The following is a 21,542-nucleotide window of genomic DNA, read 5'->3' on the forward strand; positions in this document are numbered from 1 at the left end:
AAAATCAAGATATGTAAAGGAAAATCAAGTTCCTGTCAGTAGAATTTGATAACAGAATTCTTCATACCTTCAACATGTTCCATAGTTTGCTAACAGAATTTGATAACTTCCTCATACCTTCGAATCTGTAAAATGGAAGGAAAATCAAGATAGTCAAATACATACAACCTCAAGAAAATTAATATGTAAAGGATGCTACTCCAAGATATTTAAAGGATACAGCATCCAAGTTATCCTAGTATTTACCCAGATCCTTTCCACATTGAATCCTAAAGCATATTGTTAGAACCTACAACAATAAAGACAATTATTAACTTTCATTTCTCAATCAATCAACCACTATAATTTTTTAAAATGAAACCAAAACATACCAGCCATAGATGCCAAGGGTTCATATGTGTCGTGAATCTGGCGCCGATGGAGGCGTGCCGGGCGAGCCACCACCGCTGGACGCTCCGCGGCCTGGTCGCCTCTTTCGTCGACCTCGCCCTCGTCTATCTCTTCCTCTGCGCAGCCTCCTTCGCCTTCTTCGTTTCCAAGGTCCTATCCCTCGTCGGACTTTCCGCCCCTTGCTCCTGTGACCTCGTCCTCATCGACCGCCGCCGTCAGCGTCAGCGTCAGCGTCAGGAGCAGCAGCCTACTCTCGGCTGCCTCCAGCGGTTCCTCCTTGACTACCCTGTCGGAAAGATCGGAGGCGTTTTTGATTCCGTCTGCACGGGCGAATCGAGAGCCTCCCGTGTTGGAAGGTGCGACAATTTCCGAATCATCAATCGTGCTGGTGAGGATAGTGGAGGTGGTTCCGCCGGCGGCGGGATGTTAGAGATGGACCGAGGTGAGGAGTCTTGCGGCTCGGTGTCCCAATCGCGTGCACGAGATTCCAAGAACCTGAGCCTTCTGAATTATCATTTGGCAGATAGAGGAGATTCTTCAAACTACGGAGATAAGGATTTTGCCGATGTAAAGGGGAAGGCGGTCCTCCGACAAGAGAGGTCATCGAATGCACTCAAACGATGGAGACGACAGAAGAAGAATATTTCCATCAAAAGCGCTTCTTTGTCTGCCTTACCTTCTCCGGCGGAGGAGGATCAAAAGGGGAAATGATCATTGTCACTCCTTTGAGCATCAACGACCCTCTTCCTCTGGTACAGAGCACTGCAAATGCGATTCCTGGAACCAATTATCTTTTTTCAGGTACAGAATTGTGATCTCCACTTCCATCCTTACAATTTCATATAATTATAGTTCAGCTTCAACTATTCAACAACCTATTGCTGCTTAAGTGTCAACATTGCTTAAATTATTTCTAGGTCACCAGAATGCTGTGGCTGAAGAAGTCAGTTCTACGAATGCATTGCAAACTACGGCTAAGGTCTTGTCTAATGGCATTGGGAGATTTTGTGATGAAGAGAAAAATGATTGTGATGTAATAAGAGAACTGAGACAAGCACTCAAAGAAGAAAGGTCTGCCCGAGCTGCCCTTTATCAGGATCTGGAAAAAGAGAGGAGCGCTGCTGCAAGTGCAGCTGATGAAGCAATGGCCATGATACTCAGACTCCAGGAGGAGAAATCAGCAATTCAAATGGAAGCTCGGCAATACAAGACCATGGCAAAAGAGAAATCTGCATATGATGAAGAAGAAATGGAGATTCTTAAGGAGATCATTGTGCGGCAAGAAAGAGAGAAGCATGCATTGCAGAAAGAAGTTGAGGCATACCAACAAATGATTGTCAGTGCTGCTGGTGCTAAGCAGATATCAGGGAGTGATCCGTCTAGTGCAGTGGAGTTAATTGACAACAAAACTGGTACTTCAATTGGTTCATTTGATGATACCGAACTCATGCTAAAAACGGTCTATGAATCCATCAAAAAGAATGAAAGGTTTCGTGATGAAGTACAACATGATGAAATAGAGTTTTTGGTGGCTTCTAGACAGAAATCCTCTGCAGAACTTGTAAAAGAATCAACTATGACTGAAGAGTTACAACATTCAAGCAATGTAGGTAATCAGTGCAATGCTGAGGAGCAACATTCTGATTTGCCAATTGATACGAATGATTGCCATGTGCAGGAAAAAGGCATGTTAACAATAGAAAATTTTCTACCTTCAATCCAAAGCCATGGGTCTAGCTATGGAAATGGTTCTAGCTCGTCTAGGTTAATTGAGGCACAACATAATGTTTTCCATGCTCCTTTTATTTATCTACGTGATAAAGAAGATAAAACACAAGATAGGAAATCTGAGGTTGGAGTTTCATTAAATGATTTATGCATGAGGAAAAGTCTACATGCAGATGAAGTAGGTTCCATCTCATTTCAGGTCGATACTGAAGCAAGTGTTCTTGATGTGCATGTAATTGATGATTAAATAGACATGAATAGAGAGGGAAATATGGGACAGTTAAATACTCCTCAGATGGTATTGAGCAGATCACACAGAAGTGGTGGGCCGTAAGAATCATCTTCAGAAAGTGAAGTGCACTGCTTGACTGAAAATTTAAACACAAGTCTAAATCCATTAGATACAAACATACACAGAAGGAGCTCAGATGTGATAACAGTGGGCCAATCAGTTGATGTTGTAAGTAATGGAGTTCCACTGTTAGACATGAGGAGGATTTCTATGCCTGTAATCAATAATGTAAGATCTAAACTTGAAAATGAAGTTGAGTTCTTGAGGAATAAGCTAAAAGTGATTCAAGAAGGAAGAGAAAATTTTAACTTTTCAGCAGAGAAAAAGGAAAAGGAGACTTGCAATCTATGACAACTAGAGGAAATATCATGTCAATTACAGGAAATCTGAAAAGCTATAGAGTTTTGAGAAAATACATATGATGCTCTTTTACCTCCATCTTCAAAGGTAGCATAAAGAAATTTTTTTTTTGTTATTTCTAACTGCAAATAGTTAATGTCTGAGTTATCACTACAGCAATTCCTTAAGTCTTACAGCTGACTCGTTATACTGTTTAATACATTACCTTTCATAGCTGATAATTGCCCTTTTGTAGATATTATGTGTGTCAATATGGCATGACTATCTTTCAACATTCCCTTCCAAGTTGTATATATGTTCTGCTACAATGTGGCATGTCTTCATCTCAACATATTTTCCACCTTTACATTTCATTTCAGTGAACCATAGATAGATTGATATTTTCCTCCTTTATATTGGGGATTGGGGGGCGATCATCCAACTTACAGAATTTGTTAGATTGTTTTTTAACAATGTTGAATTACCATAAATGAGCTCCAAGTTATCATCAGTGCTCCAATCTATAATACAATAGTTTGTTTTGCTTACAATAATCTATAATACATGTGCATAGGATTCCTAAGCCACATCTGTCGTTCAAGGTTTCATAGTTTCCCAATAAAACTGTGATTCATCAGCTATTCTAATTTGAAAATCCTACAATTACAAAAGAGAAGCCTTCTATTATTCTTGCACAGCCAATACATAATGAAATACATTAAAAGAATAAACATTTTTTTTAAAAAATGCTTTGATTACTAAATCAAACTTTTTTTTTAATTTCATGGAAACTTAAATATGGTATGTAGGCTACGGCTACTGCTGCAACCTAAACAAAGAAGTCCAAATAGCCAATAGATAAAATGTAGATATATTTGTATGAATGTATTGCATTACTAATCCTCTTTGTACAATTATCTTGTTACCGGGATTGAAAGCGTCAATATTAATATCGTGGAAGTTGCTATCTTGTGATATTTCATTCTATTTTGTACCATTAGTTAACCAATTTATATGGTAATTTTTAGGAAAATTTGCAGTTGTACCAGCTAGCTCTGATAGTTCCTCCAATTAACGTCTCCTACATCAGGCAAATTCCCAGCCATCAAAGAAGTGTTGGATCAAAAAGTGACCAAAAATCTTTTTGAGTGGAGGACTTCTTTCAAATGTTGAAATCAATGAATGTAAGTAGATGCTTTCTTTTCTTTGGTTCATGTAGTCACGCAAGCCTGTGAAACTTTTTCCTGGCTTGTCTGCCCTTTTTCCCCCTAGTACTCGACGATATTTGTGGGCCGAATTCCTTGCAATTTCTTGTGCTTTGTACAGTAGATACTTTATAGCTAATGAAACAGCAACTCGATTAAATTGGTGAATGTGTAACGCTATGTCCAAATTGATCTTTGATTCTGGTACTGAAGTCTTCATTAATCTGTGTATATTAAGTGATGTAAAAAATTAAAATGGAGCTGAGCATTGCCTCTCAGCTATAGTTCCTAGTCTCATTGCAGTGCCAGAGGTGTTGCACACTGGGAGAAAAAACTTCATGCATGTGACTTTAGAAAGGTTCAATTCATTTGCACCAATTTCTAATAAAGTTGATTGACAAAGATTGAAGTTTGGTCGACTAAACATTAGTGGCTTTGACTTTTCGAAATTTAAATTTCCCACATATATTTTATCTAATGTTGGTTGACCAAAGTTTGTTGTTTCATGGATAAGATGAGTATCCATTATCCAATGGGTATCCCTTGAATGTTGGGCGACCAAGATTCAAGAATTTTGGTTGCCCAAGGTTATGGATAAGCAGTTTGACAATTTTATCCGTTGGAAATTCCATGTAGGTTCTGGAGGGTTCCTCTCAAATGCAACTCATAGATCTCAAAATTTTTATTTCATTGAGCATTGTTCTATTTTCTCTAGTTTTGTTACTATCTATCTTCCTCATTTCATATGATCTTTTTTTTTTTCTATTTTATATTTTGTAAAAGATAGATTGTGTATTTTGTAATTGAATTATTTTTATAAAAGAATAAAGAGATTGAAAAAGATGTCTTACATAGAATACAATTGGATGGTTGAAATGGAAAAGGGTGTAAGGTGTTCTTTGTGATAATAAAGTACTTCTAAGATTGAAAGAAAAATTTTACAAAAGGATGGTTAGACTTGCTATTTTATATAGAGTTGAATGTTGGACTATGACTCAAATACATGAGTAGAAAATGAGAATTACAGAGATGAAAATGTTAAGGTAGATGTATAGACATATAAAAAATAAAAATATTAGAGAAAAAATCGAGTTGATCTAATGAGAGAAAATTTTGAAGTTTATGCATTTAAGACGACTTAAATGATATGAAACTATAACAAATGTGTAAAACATCATAAATGTACACATAAAAAAGACAAAGATAACAAACAAAAAAATATTTGATTAGTAATAATAAAATAAGATAAAATTTATTTAAATATAAATATGATATAGTAGGAAATAGAGTTTAGGATAAGACTTCATAAGACTTGTTATTATATAGATTATGTATTTTAAATGTATAAATTATGTATTTTAGATGGAGAGTTACATTCTTTAAGATATTTATTCTTCTTGTTATAAATTATGTATTCTTTTTATTTTTTAATGTTTCTACTACACATTTTTTATACACCTTTGCTTATGTGCACTTAAATCTATTTTTTAAAGTGATATAATTTTATTTAAAAAATCAACATTTATTTATGGATAAAAATTAAAAGGACATCTCAAATTTATATCTTTTAAAAAAAATTAAAAAGATTTCCATTATATTATTTGTTTCAAAAATACTCTTATTAGCTACTATTACAACGTATAATTGTTATGTTATAGTTATTATAATATTATAATAATTAATATAATATTATTATAGTATTATAGTAGTTATTCAATAGTTGTTATAATTATGAGAGGTAATCCTTGTCACAACAGATTTCCGTCACAAATTTATGACGGAAATATGAACCGTTCGATTTTAAAATAGAAGATTAAATCCAGATCATCGCAATTATCCATTCAATCTACGGTCTGGATTTAATCTTAACTTTAAAATCGAACGGTCCAGTATTCCTGTCACAAAATTTGTGACGGGAATCTATTGTGACGAGTAACTTTATTTTATAATTATATAACAATTATAATCTATTTTTTTTAATGTTTTTGATAAATTTAAAATGATTTTAATAAAATTTAATAATTTTAGTAAAATTGATAAAGAGTTTTTTAACATTATATAATATTTTTAATTAAAGTGAAATAATTAATTTTTTAATATTGTATTAATTATATAGTAATTACTATCGTATCATTTGATGGGATATTTATTTTTATTTTTATTAAAAAATACCCTTGTGATGATTTGTATACTTTAAAATCTCCTTTTAATTTTTAACCTGTATTTATTCCCTCTGGCTGGTTTATTTAATCTATTAATTGGGAGCAGAATACAATTTCAACTAACATTCAAAGAATAAAACATATTCATCTTGCCCTCTAATTATGGTGCGGTGATAAGAAAAAGACGGATTTCTTAGATAACGAAAATTTAAGGGGGTGTTTGGTTTGGAAAATGTTTTCCATTTTCTGTTTTCCATTTTCTATTTCTAGTTTTCCATTTTCTGATCTAGTTTTCAGAAAATAGAAAATGCGTTTGGTATGATATACTATTTTCTGTTTTCTAGAAAAGAAAATTGAAAAATGCATTTGGTTCGATAATCTAAAGTTAACTTGGTTCGGTAATCTAGAGTTAATTGTTTCCATTAGTTTTAAACTATCCCAACTATAGCTAGGAGTTAATTATTAAAATTTGATTAAAGCCTAACTTAAAAAAAAATCGCCGCTGCTACCCGCGACGGGGGTGTTCGGCGAGGAAGAGAACCGAGCAGGATCAACGACGGCGACGCGTAAGGGGGCAAGCGAAGAGCTGGTGGTGACGGAGGGGGAGGAACGCTTTCGGCCGTTAGGGCCGGCTGCGGAGGAGGAAACGCAGGGGGCAATGGCAGAGATGGGCTTGGGGTGTGGCGGCGGCGGAGGAGGAGAAGCAAGAGGCGGAGCGGCGAAGGAGGAGGGGGAGGAGAAATTAGGGCACGTTCCGCGCTTGAGGTGCTCGGAGGCGGTGCGGGAGGGGTTGGAGGCGAAGAGGAGGAGGGGTGAGGGAGAAGAGGTCGGGCAAAGTGGAAAACGTGCGTTTTCCCATTTTCTGATTTTAAGCTGGAGGTTTGGAAAACGATCAAAAGTCGTTTTCTATTTTCTTAGAAAATGGATTTCTATTTTCCAGAAAATGAAAATGAAAACACATACCAAACGCGTTTTTCGTTTTCATTTTCTGGAAAATAGAAAATGAAAACGGAAAATGCGCCAACCAAACGCCCCCTAAATTTCACCTATGATATATTATATTTGAGAAGTTTGAAAATTTTATGATATTGAATTATCTATCATGATTTATCTATATTTTTTACTTATTCTAATGATCAATAAAATTTTTTCTTAATGTTAGATGGATCATTTTTAAAATTAATTAAATTGTAATAATTAAATACTTAAATTATAAAAAAAAACACATTCATCTCACATCATCCCTTCTTTGCCAGTATTTGTCTTCAAAAGAAAAAATACATATTCTTCGGCCATGGCTTTAAAATGATAATTATTGATCGGGATCAATTCCTAACTCTTTTTTGAATGATCATTTTGAATGATTTGCTCTGTCCAATTTCAAACACATGGTTTAACCATTTTTTAATTTGTTTTTTTTAAAGGCAAGCTGATCTTGTTGCTTTGTCTCCTACTCATATCCTACAGGAAATGTCCTAAAGGGTCTTCTTCTCTGTTACCATCAAGACAATAACATACAAAACAGATCACTCACTCCAGTGCTAAATCTTAATGAAAAGGGTTGAGCTGTATAGCACTCACTCCTCATCATTATGTTCTTCATCATCTTGTTGTTCAATCCATGTGTTAGCATAATTGTTTTTCAATCAATTAAATGTTGTGAGAGAACTTTTGTCGTGTGGTTTTCTTTTTGGATCCAATGCCAATTAGCAAATGCACAAATTCACTTGTACTCATTCAAGCTATGAGGGGCAATGCATGAGGTTGCCTCATAGGCTAGACAACTAGGGGCAGCTTATGTTTTGACAGAGGTGTCCGGGCGTCTGGATTACTTTTTACTTTTGAACATCTGAATTTACTTACATCGAAGTTATTTAAGATTGTGCCTTTAGAATCTAGGAGTTGAGCTATAATATTAAGCATTAAAAAAATTTTAGATGCTAACAGGGCGTGCGCAATTGTTATCCTGCAGTCCTTATCCCGCATACCTTGTGAGTATAGCCATCAATTTGGGTTAGGACCGTTAGATTGACCCGTCTCGTCAAATAATTTAGGTGGATTGAGTTTAAATTTTATCATTTCATTTTAAAGTGGATTCAAATGGATTGATCCACTAGGCTCGCAATTGTGTAGGTTGACTTGTGATAGGTTTGGGTTGACTTGCAAATTTAAAAAACTTAATTTCTTTTCAAATTTTAAAATTAAAGTAAAACATTCAATGGATTAGTGAACTTGATCTATCTAAATCGTAATTCAAACTTAAAAAGTTTAACTTAGACCAATTTAAACTATAATTTAAATTTAAAATTTTTAAAATTTTTTAATTTTTTGATAGGTTCGTAGGTTGACCTGTTTACTCCGCAACTCATCTTGGATTGGGTTGAGATTTTCTAACCTTAAGTTGATGGTCGACCTATTTCGTCGCACCATATGAGGGGTTTCTAATGAATTGGCTCGCTCTACCATGAGTTGGTATTCCATTTTAAGCATCTAAATTTTTTTCATTAAAATTTTTTTTTATTCAATACTATAATCCAATCCTCATATCCTAAAATTAAAATTCCAAATAGCTTCATATAAATAAAAAATAATAATAAAATTTAAAAATGATACTGTTTCTAATCCGGATGTCCGAAAGTGATCCGGATGCCCCGACACCTCTGTTGTGCATCGTAGGTGCACAAAAAGATACACAACATATCAATATTATATATATATATATATATTAACAAAAATTAAGAAATAACATAACAAAGAGAAACCCTAAAATTAATCCCTCTCATTCCTTCAAAACTTTGACTTAGTCAAAGTCAACCTGACCGGTAATAATGCAGCTATTTTATTTTTACTGGACTGGAGGACTCCTCATTAATCATAAAATTAAATCAATAAATAGATTCTCCGTTGGAGGCGTTGCCGATAAATTAAGACACTGCTGCTTTCTCTCGTTTCACCTTTTGGCTTTATCCAATTCCGAAAGCACCGCGTCTAAAAATGACCTCGGCGATCTCATCTTCTTTTTGTTCTCGCGGATCCGATTCGCCCTTTTTGTAATCCATCTCGTCCCAGATGAGATGAGATGAGCTTTTCTCGATCCTTCTTCCTCCTTTTCTTTTCGAGTGATCTTGATCGCGGACACGGAAGGAGAAAGTAGCAGGATCGGATACCTTGCTGGCGGAAAATTGTGTCGGTGGGGAGGGGAGGCCTCACGAGCGATGCTGACTGGGATTGGGTTGCCGTGTTCGTTTGTGATCCGTTGAGGAGGGAGGAGTTGGCGGCGGGGACCCGACGGATCGGCTAGAGAGGCAGCGTGGTGGTGGTGGTGGTGAGTCGGGCTGCGTTGCTGGTCTGGATTGCTTACTCGGCGTCGTCAGGGCCCTCCGGATGGGGTCCTGTCTTTCGGCGGATGGGCGTAGCAACTCCTCCACCCCTTCCTCGCCTTCTTCGCCGGCGTCCGGCACGAGGAGGAGCCGCAGAGGGTCCCGGAGGAGGCCCCAGAGGAGCTCGTCCAGGAGGGAGGAGCAGGTCCATAGGATCCCCGGGAGGATGTTCCTGAACGGGGCCAGTGCTGTCGCTTCGCTCTTCACCCAACAGGGAAAGAAGGGAACCAACCAGGACGCCATGATCGTTTGGGAGGTTTGATCTGTCACCTTCTCATCATTTCTATCTGTTGACGCTTAACGACTTTTATATAGAGAAATGCAGCAGAACATAATGCAGTGTTTCTATCTGTTGATGCTTAGCGACTGTTTATATAGTGAAATGCAGCAGAACATCATGTTGTTTTTCCAGGGCTCCAGTTTAGGCGTACTCTTTTGGTTTCATTCTCATAATTATTCAGATATGTTGCAGCAATTAAAAGATAGAACGTCGCAAGTTTTATTAATTAAAGGAGAAAGTGTTTGATCTTTCCTTTGTTGCTTTAGATCATCTTACGGCCGTGTGTATTGTTGAGCGAGACATGGGTTATTATTATTATTATTATTATTATTTTATAATCCAGGTGATATTCATCCCTATTGAAATTCCCCTTATTTATTCCCCTAAGTGCTTTATCACTGCACTACATCTGTCCACAGCCATACAAGCTCATAGAAAGGAGCTCTCGTTGTTCTCATGGACAATGCCACAATATACTTCAACATAAAGAGTGGAGATCAAATCATCAGAAGACCAAATTGGTAGACATAATAAGCGGTCAGGATGATATAATATCTGATAGGGTTGGTATATGTATATGTATGTAGAATGAGTCAGGCTGGCGTAATTCCAGCTTGTCTCCTGTATCCATGGACTCATCAGACTGCCTGATGCCAATCATTGCCCACTCCAATAATTTCAAGAGAAAGAATGATGTATTTGTTAATGTTCTTTCTGATAAAATACCTTGATCAATTTATGACCTGCATGGAAAATGTTATGTTTTAACCAGATCTTGCTTCTTTATAATATAAAATATTTTTTTCTTTCTTGTGGGATGTTTAGTTTTGTATTGTTCATTGTGAACATGTAATCCAACTGTGATAAATGTACTTTTCTCTTTCAAAAAAATAAAAATAAAGTGCATAAAGTTTAATTGAAAAAACATCAATGCTTTAGTTGATTCCATTATTGACTCCAAGAATTCTCACAGTTAATGACTTCCTGAAGATTGTCCTATACATGCTGAAATACAATGTAGATTGACAACAGAACCTCTTGATCTATTTTGATTTAGAATATTCAGTCTCCCTTTTCTGAGATAAGGGTTCTGATATTCAATGATTGAAGCTGTTCAAAATAACAACATAGATCTCAGTTTCTTTAGGAGAAGCCAATTTTTTTACTTTTCTTTTCTTCCACAAAATTTCCCAAATTCTTGTTTGGCATATTTGGTATATGCATTACCATTATCACGTTTTTTGCTATCCATTTGCATTGTCTTCTTTCTGATTTAGACAGTTTTGTGATGCTAGACTACTTATTCTGATTAAATTCCACCTTCCTGTTCAGAATTTTGGCTCAAGAAATGACACTGTTTTTTGTGGGGTTTTCGATGGTCATGGTCCATATGGCCATATAGTTGCTAAAAAAGTCAGAGATGTTCTCCCTTTAAAGCTGACTGCAACTTGGGAAAGTGAGGAATGTAACACTTCAGAAGCAAGTTCAACTCTATCCCTCAAAGAGGATAATAGGGCTTCCATCAACTTTGAAGAAAATGATGATGACTCTCAGATCTTTAAGACACTGAAAGAATCGTTTCTCAAGGCTTTTAGACTAATGGATAAAGAACTAAGACAACATCCTGATATTGATTGTTTTTACAGTGGCACAACAGCAGTCACATTGATCAAGCAGGTTAGAGTTTAGTCATTGACACCTTTCAATTGCTGAATATTCATTCATTATTTGGATTGAATTAGCATCATCTGAATGCATGCTTCTAGGGCCAACAACTTTATATCGGAAATGTTGGAGATTCAAGAGCAGTACTTGGAACCAGAGACCAAGATAACTCCTTAGTTGCAGTTCAATTGACTGTGGATCTTAAACCCAATCTTCCAAGTATGGATTTCAATCCTTTTTTCTTCATAACTGCCAGCACATAAAAGTGTACTTTTCAGTTTCAATATATCAGGTTATATGTATTAAGCGTGTTTTTTTTTCTTTTTGAGATTTTCTTTTCTCTTCTCAAAATTGAACAAATGTTTTGCACAAATATTTTGGACTTAATGAACTAAATGTCTGTCTTCTGACCTTTATAAGTTGCAACAAATTTCATCAGAATTAGTTCATCTGTGATTTCTATGGTCAATGGTGGAACTACAAGAGATAATTGTGTTTCCCATCATGCGGCAGTTCATCCTTGTTTCAGGACTTAAGTTTTGTTAGAATTATGGATCTAGAGTATTTTTATCATCTCCTAATATAACATGAGAACATGTATAGCAGATATTTAGTTGAAGATTTAGAGACAAAGTCTAATGGCATTTTCTAGGAAATTGAAATGCTCTGTTTAGCTGACTGGAAGAAATGATAATTCAAGAATTGTTAAATTTGTCAGCATACATACTGGATTTCCCTATGTTTGTTTACTATTAACAAGACTTGCTATATATGGTTATCCTTGCAAGAGCTAGGTTATGACATTCCACATCATTGTAGAGAAACATGTCATCTGATATCTGGAAGTCTACAACAACTAGGAGAGGGAACAATTCATGCTTAATGTGATTGTTTTGCTTGAGGATTTTCTGAGTATTTTCCTTTGCTTCTTTTCTATTTTTCCATACACTACACTGGATTTCTGCAAGCTATGATGAGCTACATGTTCTTTTTGTTTTTTCCTTAAAACCCCATCACAACATGTAACAATAGGAAGAAACCATCCAGCTAATTGCTTTCAGCTATATGGACATTTCCTATATTCTGCACACTGCATTTACACACTGTCCCTTGTTCTAATATCGCTTACTTGATCTCTTCCATGCTTCTCTTAACAACAGTTGGTTTTTTCTTTCATCCGTCTGCTTCCAAACTCTTCATTTTCTGTAGAAAATTCAGAATGTTTTTCTAATCTAATTTTAAGAATTATTCACCTTGTCAGCTTTATGTGATCCTTCATGTTTTCCTTCTTTACCTTAAGCTAAATAAGCACTCTTCTATTTCCCTGCATCATGTGAACCTTTCGCTTCAGATAAGTAGCTTTTCAAAAAGATGTGAACACCTAAATGCTTTATTGATTTCTCTTGTAATTTATTTATTTTACTTATTCCTTGAATGATGTTAAATAAATCTTTAAACAGCGAGAAATGCATTGTTTTTACAGACGAAGCAGAAAGAATAAGGCTGTGTAGGGGCAGAGTTTTTGCTCTTAAGGATGAGCCCGATGTGGCTCGAGTTTGGCTGCCTAACAATGATGTTCCAGGCTTGGCTATGGCACGGGCATTGGGGGATTTTTGCTTAAAAGATTACGGTTTGATTTCCGTACCTGACATTTCATATCGGCAAATCACAGAAAGAGATGAGTTCATCGTCTTGGCTACTGACGGGGTGAGATATGGACATCATTTTCTTTTCAATTTTACATCACCTGCGTGTTTCAAGTTTAGAACGATTGAACTTTTCTAGCTGATTATAACAGGTCTGGGATGTGCTCTCCAACAAAGAAGTGGTAGATATAGTCGCATCTGCTCCAGCTAGGGCTTCTACTGCTCGCTGTCTTGTTGAGTCAGCTGTGAAGGCCTGGAAGCTTAAATATCCAACTTCACGAACCGACGATTGTGCGGTAGTTTGTCTCTTTCTTCAATCTCAGACATCTAACATTTCCACCGACGTCTCCATCCATACCCAAGTTGGCGAACCATTGACTCGCTGCACAACTGATGGCAACAAGCAAGGACCTTCCAGTTCAACTTCCCACGACGGTGTTGACACTGTTCCATCGGTCTCTGATGTCAATGTCAGCTCGATGGATGGAGGTAATTGGTCGATCCAACAGGGTGTCTCTCGAGTGGATACCTTGTTGTCATTGCCCAGGGTTGGTGCAGGGAACAAGCAGTCAACAAGTACCAAGTCTCAAAAACTAGCTTGAGAAGTCGACCCGCATTATCATCACCATACGAGCAGCACGGACTTTTTTTAGCGCGTCTAGGTGCTCTCTCATTTGCATATCATTGCATAAGCATTCGATTAGTTTCCTTTTATCCAAACATGGACAGCTTTGTTCTAATTCATTCATTCGTAATAATTGTTCGGACTATGCTATTTTTTGAAGTCTTTAACAGTTTGTTTAGACTGAAATTCTTTTACAAAGTCACTAAGGATTGATTTGATGATACTAGCTGATATAGTTGCAAACTTCATACATCATCGGAAGGATGAAGATAAGATTCTGAAATAGCCAGATAGTGGTTGTCCGCTGAATGCATTGGCCTACAACCAGAAAGTTTCATGAGAAATGTTGCACTTTGTGATTGGTACAACTTGAAGGGAATGATATGGAACTTTTCATTTGGATTTCCATCTGAGCCATGTTAGGAGTCTGACAGTTATTTTGCTCCCTATCTAACGACCGTAGATCGTAGCTAGGCCGTTAGCTTGCGGCCACTATGAGCAATTTGCGGCGTAGATGCCAGCAATTCATGGGCTGGCGATGAGTTCGTAGCCGTTGCAAGTGATTCGTATCTGATCTGGTCCGAGATTAAGGATGAGGAAACCATCAAAGATAAGGTTGGTGATGGGTTAGAGATCTTCTCTGTGGATATCACTGGGATGGAAATCCACAGGTCTAGGAGGATCTCTATAACAGTCAAAGAGAGTTAGAATATAAATCATGGTGGATCTTTGCGCAATCACTCAGATGCACAAGTCATACTTGATGATCGGAGCAATCAAGAAGGAAACAAGACAAGAAAGAAATAAGGAAATGACTGGATTTGTGTGCGCCTTGATCTCCATTCTAATTCTCTTTGATTGTTGTAGAGATTCTCCTAGGCCGGTGGATTTCCATCTCGGTGATATCCACAGAGAATATCTCTAATCTGTGAGTATCCTCATCCTTGGTGGTTCCCTCACCCTTGATCTCAAACCAGATCAAATTAACACTATCTGTAGGAAATCCGAGCTGAGACGTTGAGATGAGAGACACTGGAAGAACTCAAGAGAATCATGACTTCACTGGCGAGAAGGGTCAGGGTGAAATCATCACCATGATGTGGAAGGAAAGACTTCAATCAACTTGTCGTGACTATTGTGGAAGGGATACTGCAATGGCATACTCTGCCAACTCCTGCTCCTGCCAGAGTATCTTTGACTCCAACCGAAATACCCTCAGCTTCGGTGCAAGTATTGATGGTTCCTCTAAAAGCACCTCCAATTCCGACTATAACACTTGACAAGGCATCGGCTCAGGAGGAGCAGTCTTGGGAATCTAGAGATTGGGAGCCGCCAATCAGAAAGCTTAATAAGGGCAAAGCACCCCGACTGGGCACCACTTCTTTCAAGATAAAGAGGAATTGCCGTTTCATTTCTGACAATCACAACTGGAGGAGCACACGGGGTCCTCAGACTAGAAAGGCTACTTGTGCAGATTCGAAAATATCTTCTTGTTGCATCAATATACAGATGATGCCAAGTGTCGAGTTTTGCTGACAACTCTATTGGGATCGACATACAGATGGTTTAATCGACTTCCATCCGGTTCCATTTCTTTCTTTGGCAAATTCAAATGGGTCGCCCTCGAGTGATTCAATCAGGTCGTCCTCGACGCCCCTGCCACCACTTTCGAGATTTTGACGAGTGTCTTCTTCTAATTATGGTTAGAGAGAGACTTCTTCTTTAGATTATTGGTGAAAAGACCTCTAACTTTGATAGCCTTCTTGGACGAGCCGAGAAATATATTAACATGGAGGAGGCTCAATTCACTCGAAGAGGTGAGGCCAACACACAAATATCCGCCCCCACTCTGCAAGATAAGAAGGCTCTAAATCCACCTCCTCAGAATCAAATACCTCACCCAATCCTCAGTTATGTCCTTGCCCACAGGGGAGAAAAGGTAATTCTGTGTCTTTCATTTTGGTCTGAGATCAAGGATGAGGGAACCATCACCAAAGGTTGGTGATGGTCGGAGATCTTCTTATTAGAATCAATGGAATCCACATATCTCCACAATAGTATAATATTGTTTACTTTGAATCTAAATCCTCATGATTTTATTTTTGAACTTTACCTAAAAAGTTTCATACCAATGGAGATATCTTCCATCTTATAAACTCATAATTTTTTTTTCATATATTTTCAATGTGAAATTTTGATTATATTCTAATACTTTTCTACGGATATCACCAAGTTGAAAATCCATAGGCCTAGGAGGATTTTTGCAACAATTAAAGAGAATTAAAATTGAAAGTCAGACGCACACAAATCTAGTCACTTCCTGACTTCTTTCATGTCTTTTTCCTTCTTGATTGTTGTAATCATCAAAGTTTGACTTAAGCGTCGGAGTGGCTGGGCAAAAGTTCATTTTAACCTCCATTTTATTTTTTTTTTACTGTTGCAGAGATCTTTCTGTGGATTTCCAGCCCTGTAATATTCATAGAGAAGATCTCCAACCCATCACCAGCCTCATTCTTGGTGGTTCCTTCATTTTTGATCTCGGACTGGATCAATATCCATTCCGGAGATTGCAGGTAGGGTGTGATTCACAGCCAGGCTGTTAGCTAGCTCGGACTTGTGTAACAGTGTAAGCTCGATCACAACAACCACAATTTGTAGCCACGCTAGCTAGCTACTAGCTTGCTGCCACTGTGAGCAATTGTGAGCTATTCATGGTCTGGCCATGAGTTCACAGCCATCACAAGTGATTCATAGCCAAGCCAGAGATTGCAGCAGCAGCTACGATGGCTGTGGGCTCTTTCAGAGTTTGTAGCTGCTAGTTTGCTTGGAGATTAGGAGGAGAGTTCCATGGACTCAATGCATTGAGATTGAGTATTGGATTTGGAGTTGTAGAATGAGTTAGAGGTTTGGATTGAATTGTTGTGCTTGGAGCTCGATCGAGGAGGAGCTTAGTGGACTGAAGAGACAAAGGCTTGGATCGAGGTGGTTCTTGGATCAGGCTTTGCTTGAAGATCAGGGATCGGAGGAGTTCGATGGACTCGATCGAGGCGATAAAAATGTTGGTGGGAATTGTGAGTGATTGTGTGGATTTATCTTGAAAAAATAACAAGAAAAAGATGATGGAGGCTAGAGTTCATTTTGGTCATGGTACTTAAAAAATGAAATCTTAGAATGCCCTCTACATCTTTGCAAAGCTTAAAGATATTCATATTACAAATCTCATTTCAACTGCTTATTTTTATGAAAAGCCTCCCTCTGATTTAATTTTTGATGCGGCAAGTAAGAGAAGAATCTTTTTAATTGTTGGTATCAAAAATTAAGTAGTAGATTCATCAATTTTGATCGGTTGCAATAAGAGCCTGATGTTATTATGTTAATAAAAAATGATTTAGTGGTATATTAACAGTAAGAGCCTCATAATGTTAATAAAAAATGACTTGATGATATGTTAACGAATTGATCTACTGCACTTCAAAGCAGGTGATATCAAGTTGATATGATTAGTGTGACACCCCCTAAGTTTCTGTAATGTGATGGTATATTAACAAATTGATCTACTACGGAAATGAGACTTCAAAATAGGTGATATGAAGTCGATATGAATTTCAACATTAGTCCTTAGTTCTAGTTGAGTTAAACAACGATTTATCGATCCTCGAAATTATTTTCTTCAACACCTATTTAAAAGTAACACAACTCAATTAATCAATCAAAGTTCAAAAATTTAAATCCTAAATGCCCAAAAATCAAATCAACAATTGAAAAATGAATTGTGTTCTACTTCCATTTACCATGCATCACAACCTCCGAAATCACATTCTAAATCTTAAAACCGAACCTAAACTTACTCAAATGATCATGATTTCCAACAATAAAATTCCACAGCAATAACATTAAATGCATTGCGTAGCTATGGAGACAAAAGATGGTCGACAGGCTTGTTCCAAATCGTGAACTTTTAAAATATATGATCAATTTTAATTTTTAAATAATTAACAATGATGAATCGATCGGTCAAAATCAAAAGCTTCTAATTAATTAATCATTTTGACGACAGATAAGAGTACTTGTTCAACACCCTGTTTTTCCTTCTAGTTAAACTGATTGACATAAACTTAAACACACTTTTCCTTCTAACATGATGCAATTGAATTTGGTCAACTGTTAGTTGCTGATTTTTCAATTAATAAAAAAAATCATGCAAGGCAATATGAGCAGGATGATAATTCGCTCGAGTTGACATTAATCGTTCATTTAATAGTTTGGAAGACTATTCTTATAAGGCCAGTCGAAGCCCTATATCATGCATGCATCATCATCATCATCATATAATTTTAATAATTACAATTATAACAATTAGTATAGAAAAAAATATCAATTTTTAAGATATGATTGAGTTGATTATTACATGACAGACTTATTGAAGTGGATAAAGATCGAATCTCGATGGTAACAATTTCGATCGTATACCCTGAGATAACAGATTTTACCTTTTTGCTAATGCTGAAGTATAGAAAAAAAATATCAAGTGCTTGCTTCATTTCTGGGGCCATTAAACGTGTAATTAATATAAAGTGCACATTCTCACCCTATCGATCGCTCACCTTGATCAATGATCACAGACTTAATTAGTTTAGGTAATTATGTCATGGCGTAATTCCCTTTGCATGCTCCCTCTCCTCGCCTTCGCAGCAGCTCTCCTGATCGCCTCTGCTGCTGCTGCTGAGGCTAATGGAGAAAGAAAGGTGAAGATTAAGATTTGATTAGGCATAATACTGATGGTTTGCACAATTAACGGCGATGTAATCTGATCCAGGTGTATGTAGTGTACATGGGGCATCAGCCACCGCCGCCGGCGACGACGCAGGGTTGGTTCGCCGAGGCTAACTATCTCAGAATCCTCGATCAAGTACTCGAGGGATGGTAATAATTAATCAAGTGTTAATTGCATGTTAAATTAGTTTGCAGATTGATTGATTAAGCAGGAATTGGTGCAGTTCATCGAGGGAGTCGCTGGTGTACAGCTACACCAGCTTCGCCGGACTCGCCGCTAATCTCACCGCGAAGGAGAAAGGAAAACTTGCAGGTAACTAAATTAGTTGAATGGTGGCGGTTAATGGTGATCGTAGTGCAGTTAATCGATCGATCGTTTGCGTGCAGGCGTGGAAGGAGTGGTTTCGGTGTTCGAGAGCAAAATCCTGAAGCCGCTGACGACGAGGTCTTGGGATTTCTTGGGGTTTTATCAGAACGTGAGACGAGTGCCGTCGGCAGAGAGCGACGTCGTCGTCGGCATGATCGACACCGGCATCTGGCCGGAGTCGAAGGCTTTCAGCGACGCGGGATTCGGCCCGCCGCCGCCGAAATGGAAAGGCCGCTGTGTGAATTTTGTCTGCAATAAGTATGGGATAGTTCTCGTGTAGATTCGCGATGAAGATTTCTTCTAGATTTAGTAAAGATTTTACTGAGATTGATTGTAGCAAAGTCATCGGCGCGCGGTACTACAACCACTTTGGCGGCGGCGGCGGGTACGAAGCCACGCCGCGGGACTTCGAAGGCCACGGCACCCACACGGCCTCCACCGCCGCCGGCCGGGAGGTCCCCGCGAGCCTCTACGGCGTGGCCGGAGGCGTCGCCCGCGGCGCGGTGCCTTCCGCCCGGCTCGCCGTATACAAAGTCTGCTGGTCCTTCGGCTGCTTCGGCGCCGACATCTTGGCCGCCTTCGACGACGCGATCGCCGACGGGGTCGACGTCATCTCCGCCTCTCTCGGCAGCTACTCCGCCGACGACTATTTCGAAGACCCGATCGCCATCGGCGCCTTCCACGCCATGAAGAAGGGGATCCTCACGTCCGCCGCCGGCGGCAACGCCGGCCCCGGAAGAGGAACCGTCAGCAACGTGGCCCCCTGGATGCTGGTGTCCGCCGCCAGCTCCACCGATCGCCACATCATAGACAAGCTGATCCTGAAAAACTCCAACTACATCGAGGTGAGTGATCACTCTGCGATTGCCAGCTTCTTCGACAAGACTATAAAATCTCTTCCTCTGCTCTGCCATTTTTGTTCGTCAGGGAGCTTCCATCAACACGTTTGACTCGGACAAGAAGCTCTATCCAATAACCTACTTTGGAAACGCAAGCTCTCCAAGGTAACACATGAATGCTAATCATTAGCCAATGATTGTTTCATCGAACACGTACGATCGATGGCATGCGCAGTTGCGATCGATTGGAGGCGAAGATGGTGAAAGGGAAGATAGTCGTGTGCGGGCAAATGACTGATGGATCAGGGCCTCTGAACGCCGGAGCTAAAGGAGCCGTCATCTTCTTCAATCTTACCGATTTCTCAATAGCATTTCCACTGCCGGCGTTGGTAGTAAACAGCACCGTCGGCGACCAACTCATTCATTACATCGACAGGGATGCTTTAGCTGATATACGCAAAAGCGAAGCAGTCCACGACTCCAAGGCTCCGGTGGTGGCTTCCTTCTCGTCGAGAGGCCCAAATACCATAACACCAGCCATTTTGAAGGTAATGGAATTTGTTCTATGGTTCCTGATCTGTTCCCTGTAATGGAATATTCCGGTGCAGCCTGATCTCAGTGCTCCGGGAGTCGACATCTTGGCCGGGTGGTCAGGTGCAGCATCCATGTCGGTGTACCAGTACGATCCACGCCGAGTCGACTACAACATCATCTCGGGAACTTCCATGGCTTGCCCCCATGTTACCGGAGCTGCTGCCTACGTCAAGTCCTTCCATCCTCTGTGGTCTCCGGCGGCCATCATGTCTGCATTGATCACTACAGCTTCGCCGATGAACCCTTCTCTGCACCCTGATGCGGAGCTCGCCTACGGCTCAGGCCAAGTGAACCCGGTGGCGGCGCGGGATCCGGGATTGATCTACGACGCAGCGGAGGCAGACTACGTTAAAATGCTGTGCGACCAAGGGTACAACGAGACCCAGATCCGGCTCATCACCGGCGACGTCCTCGGCAGCTGCCCGGGGACCAAAGGATCCCCCGGCGATCTCAACTACCCGTCCATGGCTTACTACGTCCCGGAGAACCAAAGCTTCGCGGCCGGGTTTAACAGGACGGTCACCAACGTCGGCGACGCCGCGACCGCGCGGTACGCGGCGACGGTCGACGCAGGTGGAGGACTGAGGGTGACGGTGACGCCCGGCGTGCTGCGGTTCAGGAGGTTGAACGAGCGGAAGGAATTTGCGGTGACCGTTTGGGGAGGGCCGTTGGAGGTCAACGGGATTGTGTCGGCGTCGGTGACGTGGTCGGATGGGAAGCACCGCGTCAGGAGCGTTGTTACGGTCTTCACGGATTACTCAAAAGATTAATTGATGGTTAATTAATTAAGGAGATAATTAATTAATTAATGTCGTACTTTGAAGATGATGATGGAGATTAATAAGACAGAATACTTGTTGGCTTAATTCAGTTCGTCTCCCATCCATGTATTAATTGCTTGGGTTCATGTTTTTTATTTTCTGAAAGAATTAATAAAAATTGTTTTTCACTAACTTTCTTAAATACTTTCTTTAAGTCTAGCTAGGATTGCTAATCTAAAGGGCTTATATGTTTTAACATTATAATCATATGGAATATGCACTATAATAAGATAATATTTTGACCTTATTTTTATACATTGTTTGTGAGTACTTGAACTAATTTTATCATCGTTAAACATCTGCCTCCTCCTTATAATGTTAAAATTTCTATATCTTCTTTGTAGAAATGTTTAATGTTCTTGGCACTAGAGCTTGAATTTTGTAATCTATCATTTTTAATTTTAGGATTCTAATACTCAATTAGCATGTATGACAA

At 38.9% G+C, this 21,542-nt stretch overlaps 2 protein-coding genes and 1 pseudogene across 3 annotated transcripts; all 3 read left to right on the forward strand.

The window, feature by feature from the left end:
- The first annotated feature begins 410 nt into the window (after positions 1 to 410).
- Positions 411 to 4,228, forward strand: LOC141835504 (uncharacterized; annotated as a pseudogene).
- A 4,859-nt stretch (positions 4,229 to 9,087) lies between these two features.
- LOC141835976 (putative protein phosphatase 2C 33) lies at positions 9,088 to 13,878 on the forward strand. 2 transcript variants are annotated; one of them, XM_074723394.1, is made up of 6 exons: positions 9,088 to 9,752; positions 11,109 to 11,453; positions 11,543 to 11,660; positions 12,925 to 13,148; positions 13,240 to 13,576; positions 13,646 to 13,878. In XM_074723394.1, the coding sequence occupies exons 1-6, from the start codon at positions 9,501 to 9,503 to the stop codon at positions 13,687 to 13,689; spliced, it is 1,320 nt and encodes a 439-aa protein (XP_074579495.1). In that variant the 5' UTR covers positions 9,088 to 9,500; the 3' UTR covers positions 13,690 to 13,878. The 2 variants fall into 2 exon arrangements, with proteins under 2 accessions (XP_074579495.1, XP_074579494.1); XM_074723393.1 differs by having other exon boundaries at positions 13,240 to 13,878.
- Positions 13,879 to 15,501: 1,623 nt separating this feature from the next.
- Positions 15,502 to 21,055, forward strand: LOC141835518 (cucumisin-like). Its single transcript, XM_074722929.1, has 9 exons — positions 15,502 to 15,651; positions 18,350 to 18,457; positions 18,529 to 18,635; positions 18,710 to 18,798; positions 18,873 to 19,110; positions 19,190 to 19,697; positions 19,780 to 19,856; positions 19,927 to 20,239; positions 20,300 to 21,055. The coding sequence occupies exons 1-9, from the start codon at positions 15,502 to 15,504 to the stop codon at positions 21,053 to 21,055; spliced, it is 2,346 nt and encodes a 781-aa protein (XP_074579030.1).
- The last annotated feature ends 487 nt before the right edge of the window (positions 21,056 to 21,542 follow it).

The sequence above is a fragment of the Curcuma longa genome, chromosome 10, assembly GCF_044706935.1.
Source record: "Curcuma longa cultivar G26 ecotype Majalengka, Jawa Barat chromosome 10, ITB_CL_G26_1.1, whole genome shotgun sequence".
NCBI classification, from domain to species: Eukaryota; Viridiplantae; Streptophyta; class Magnoliopsida; order Zingiberales; family Zingiberaceae; genus Curcuma; species Curcuma longa.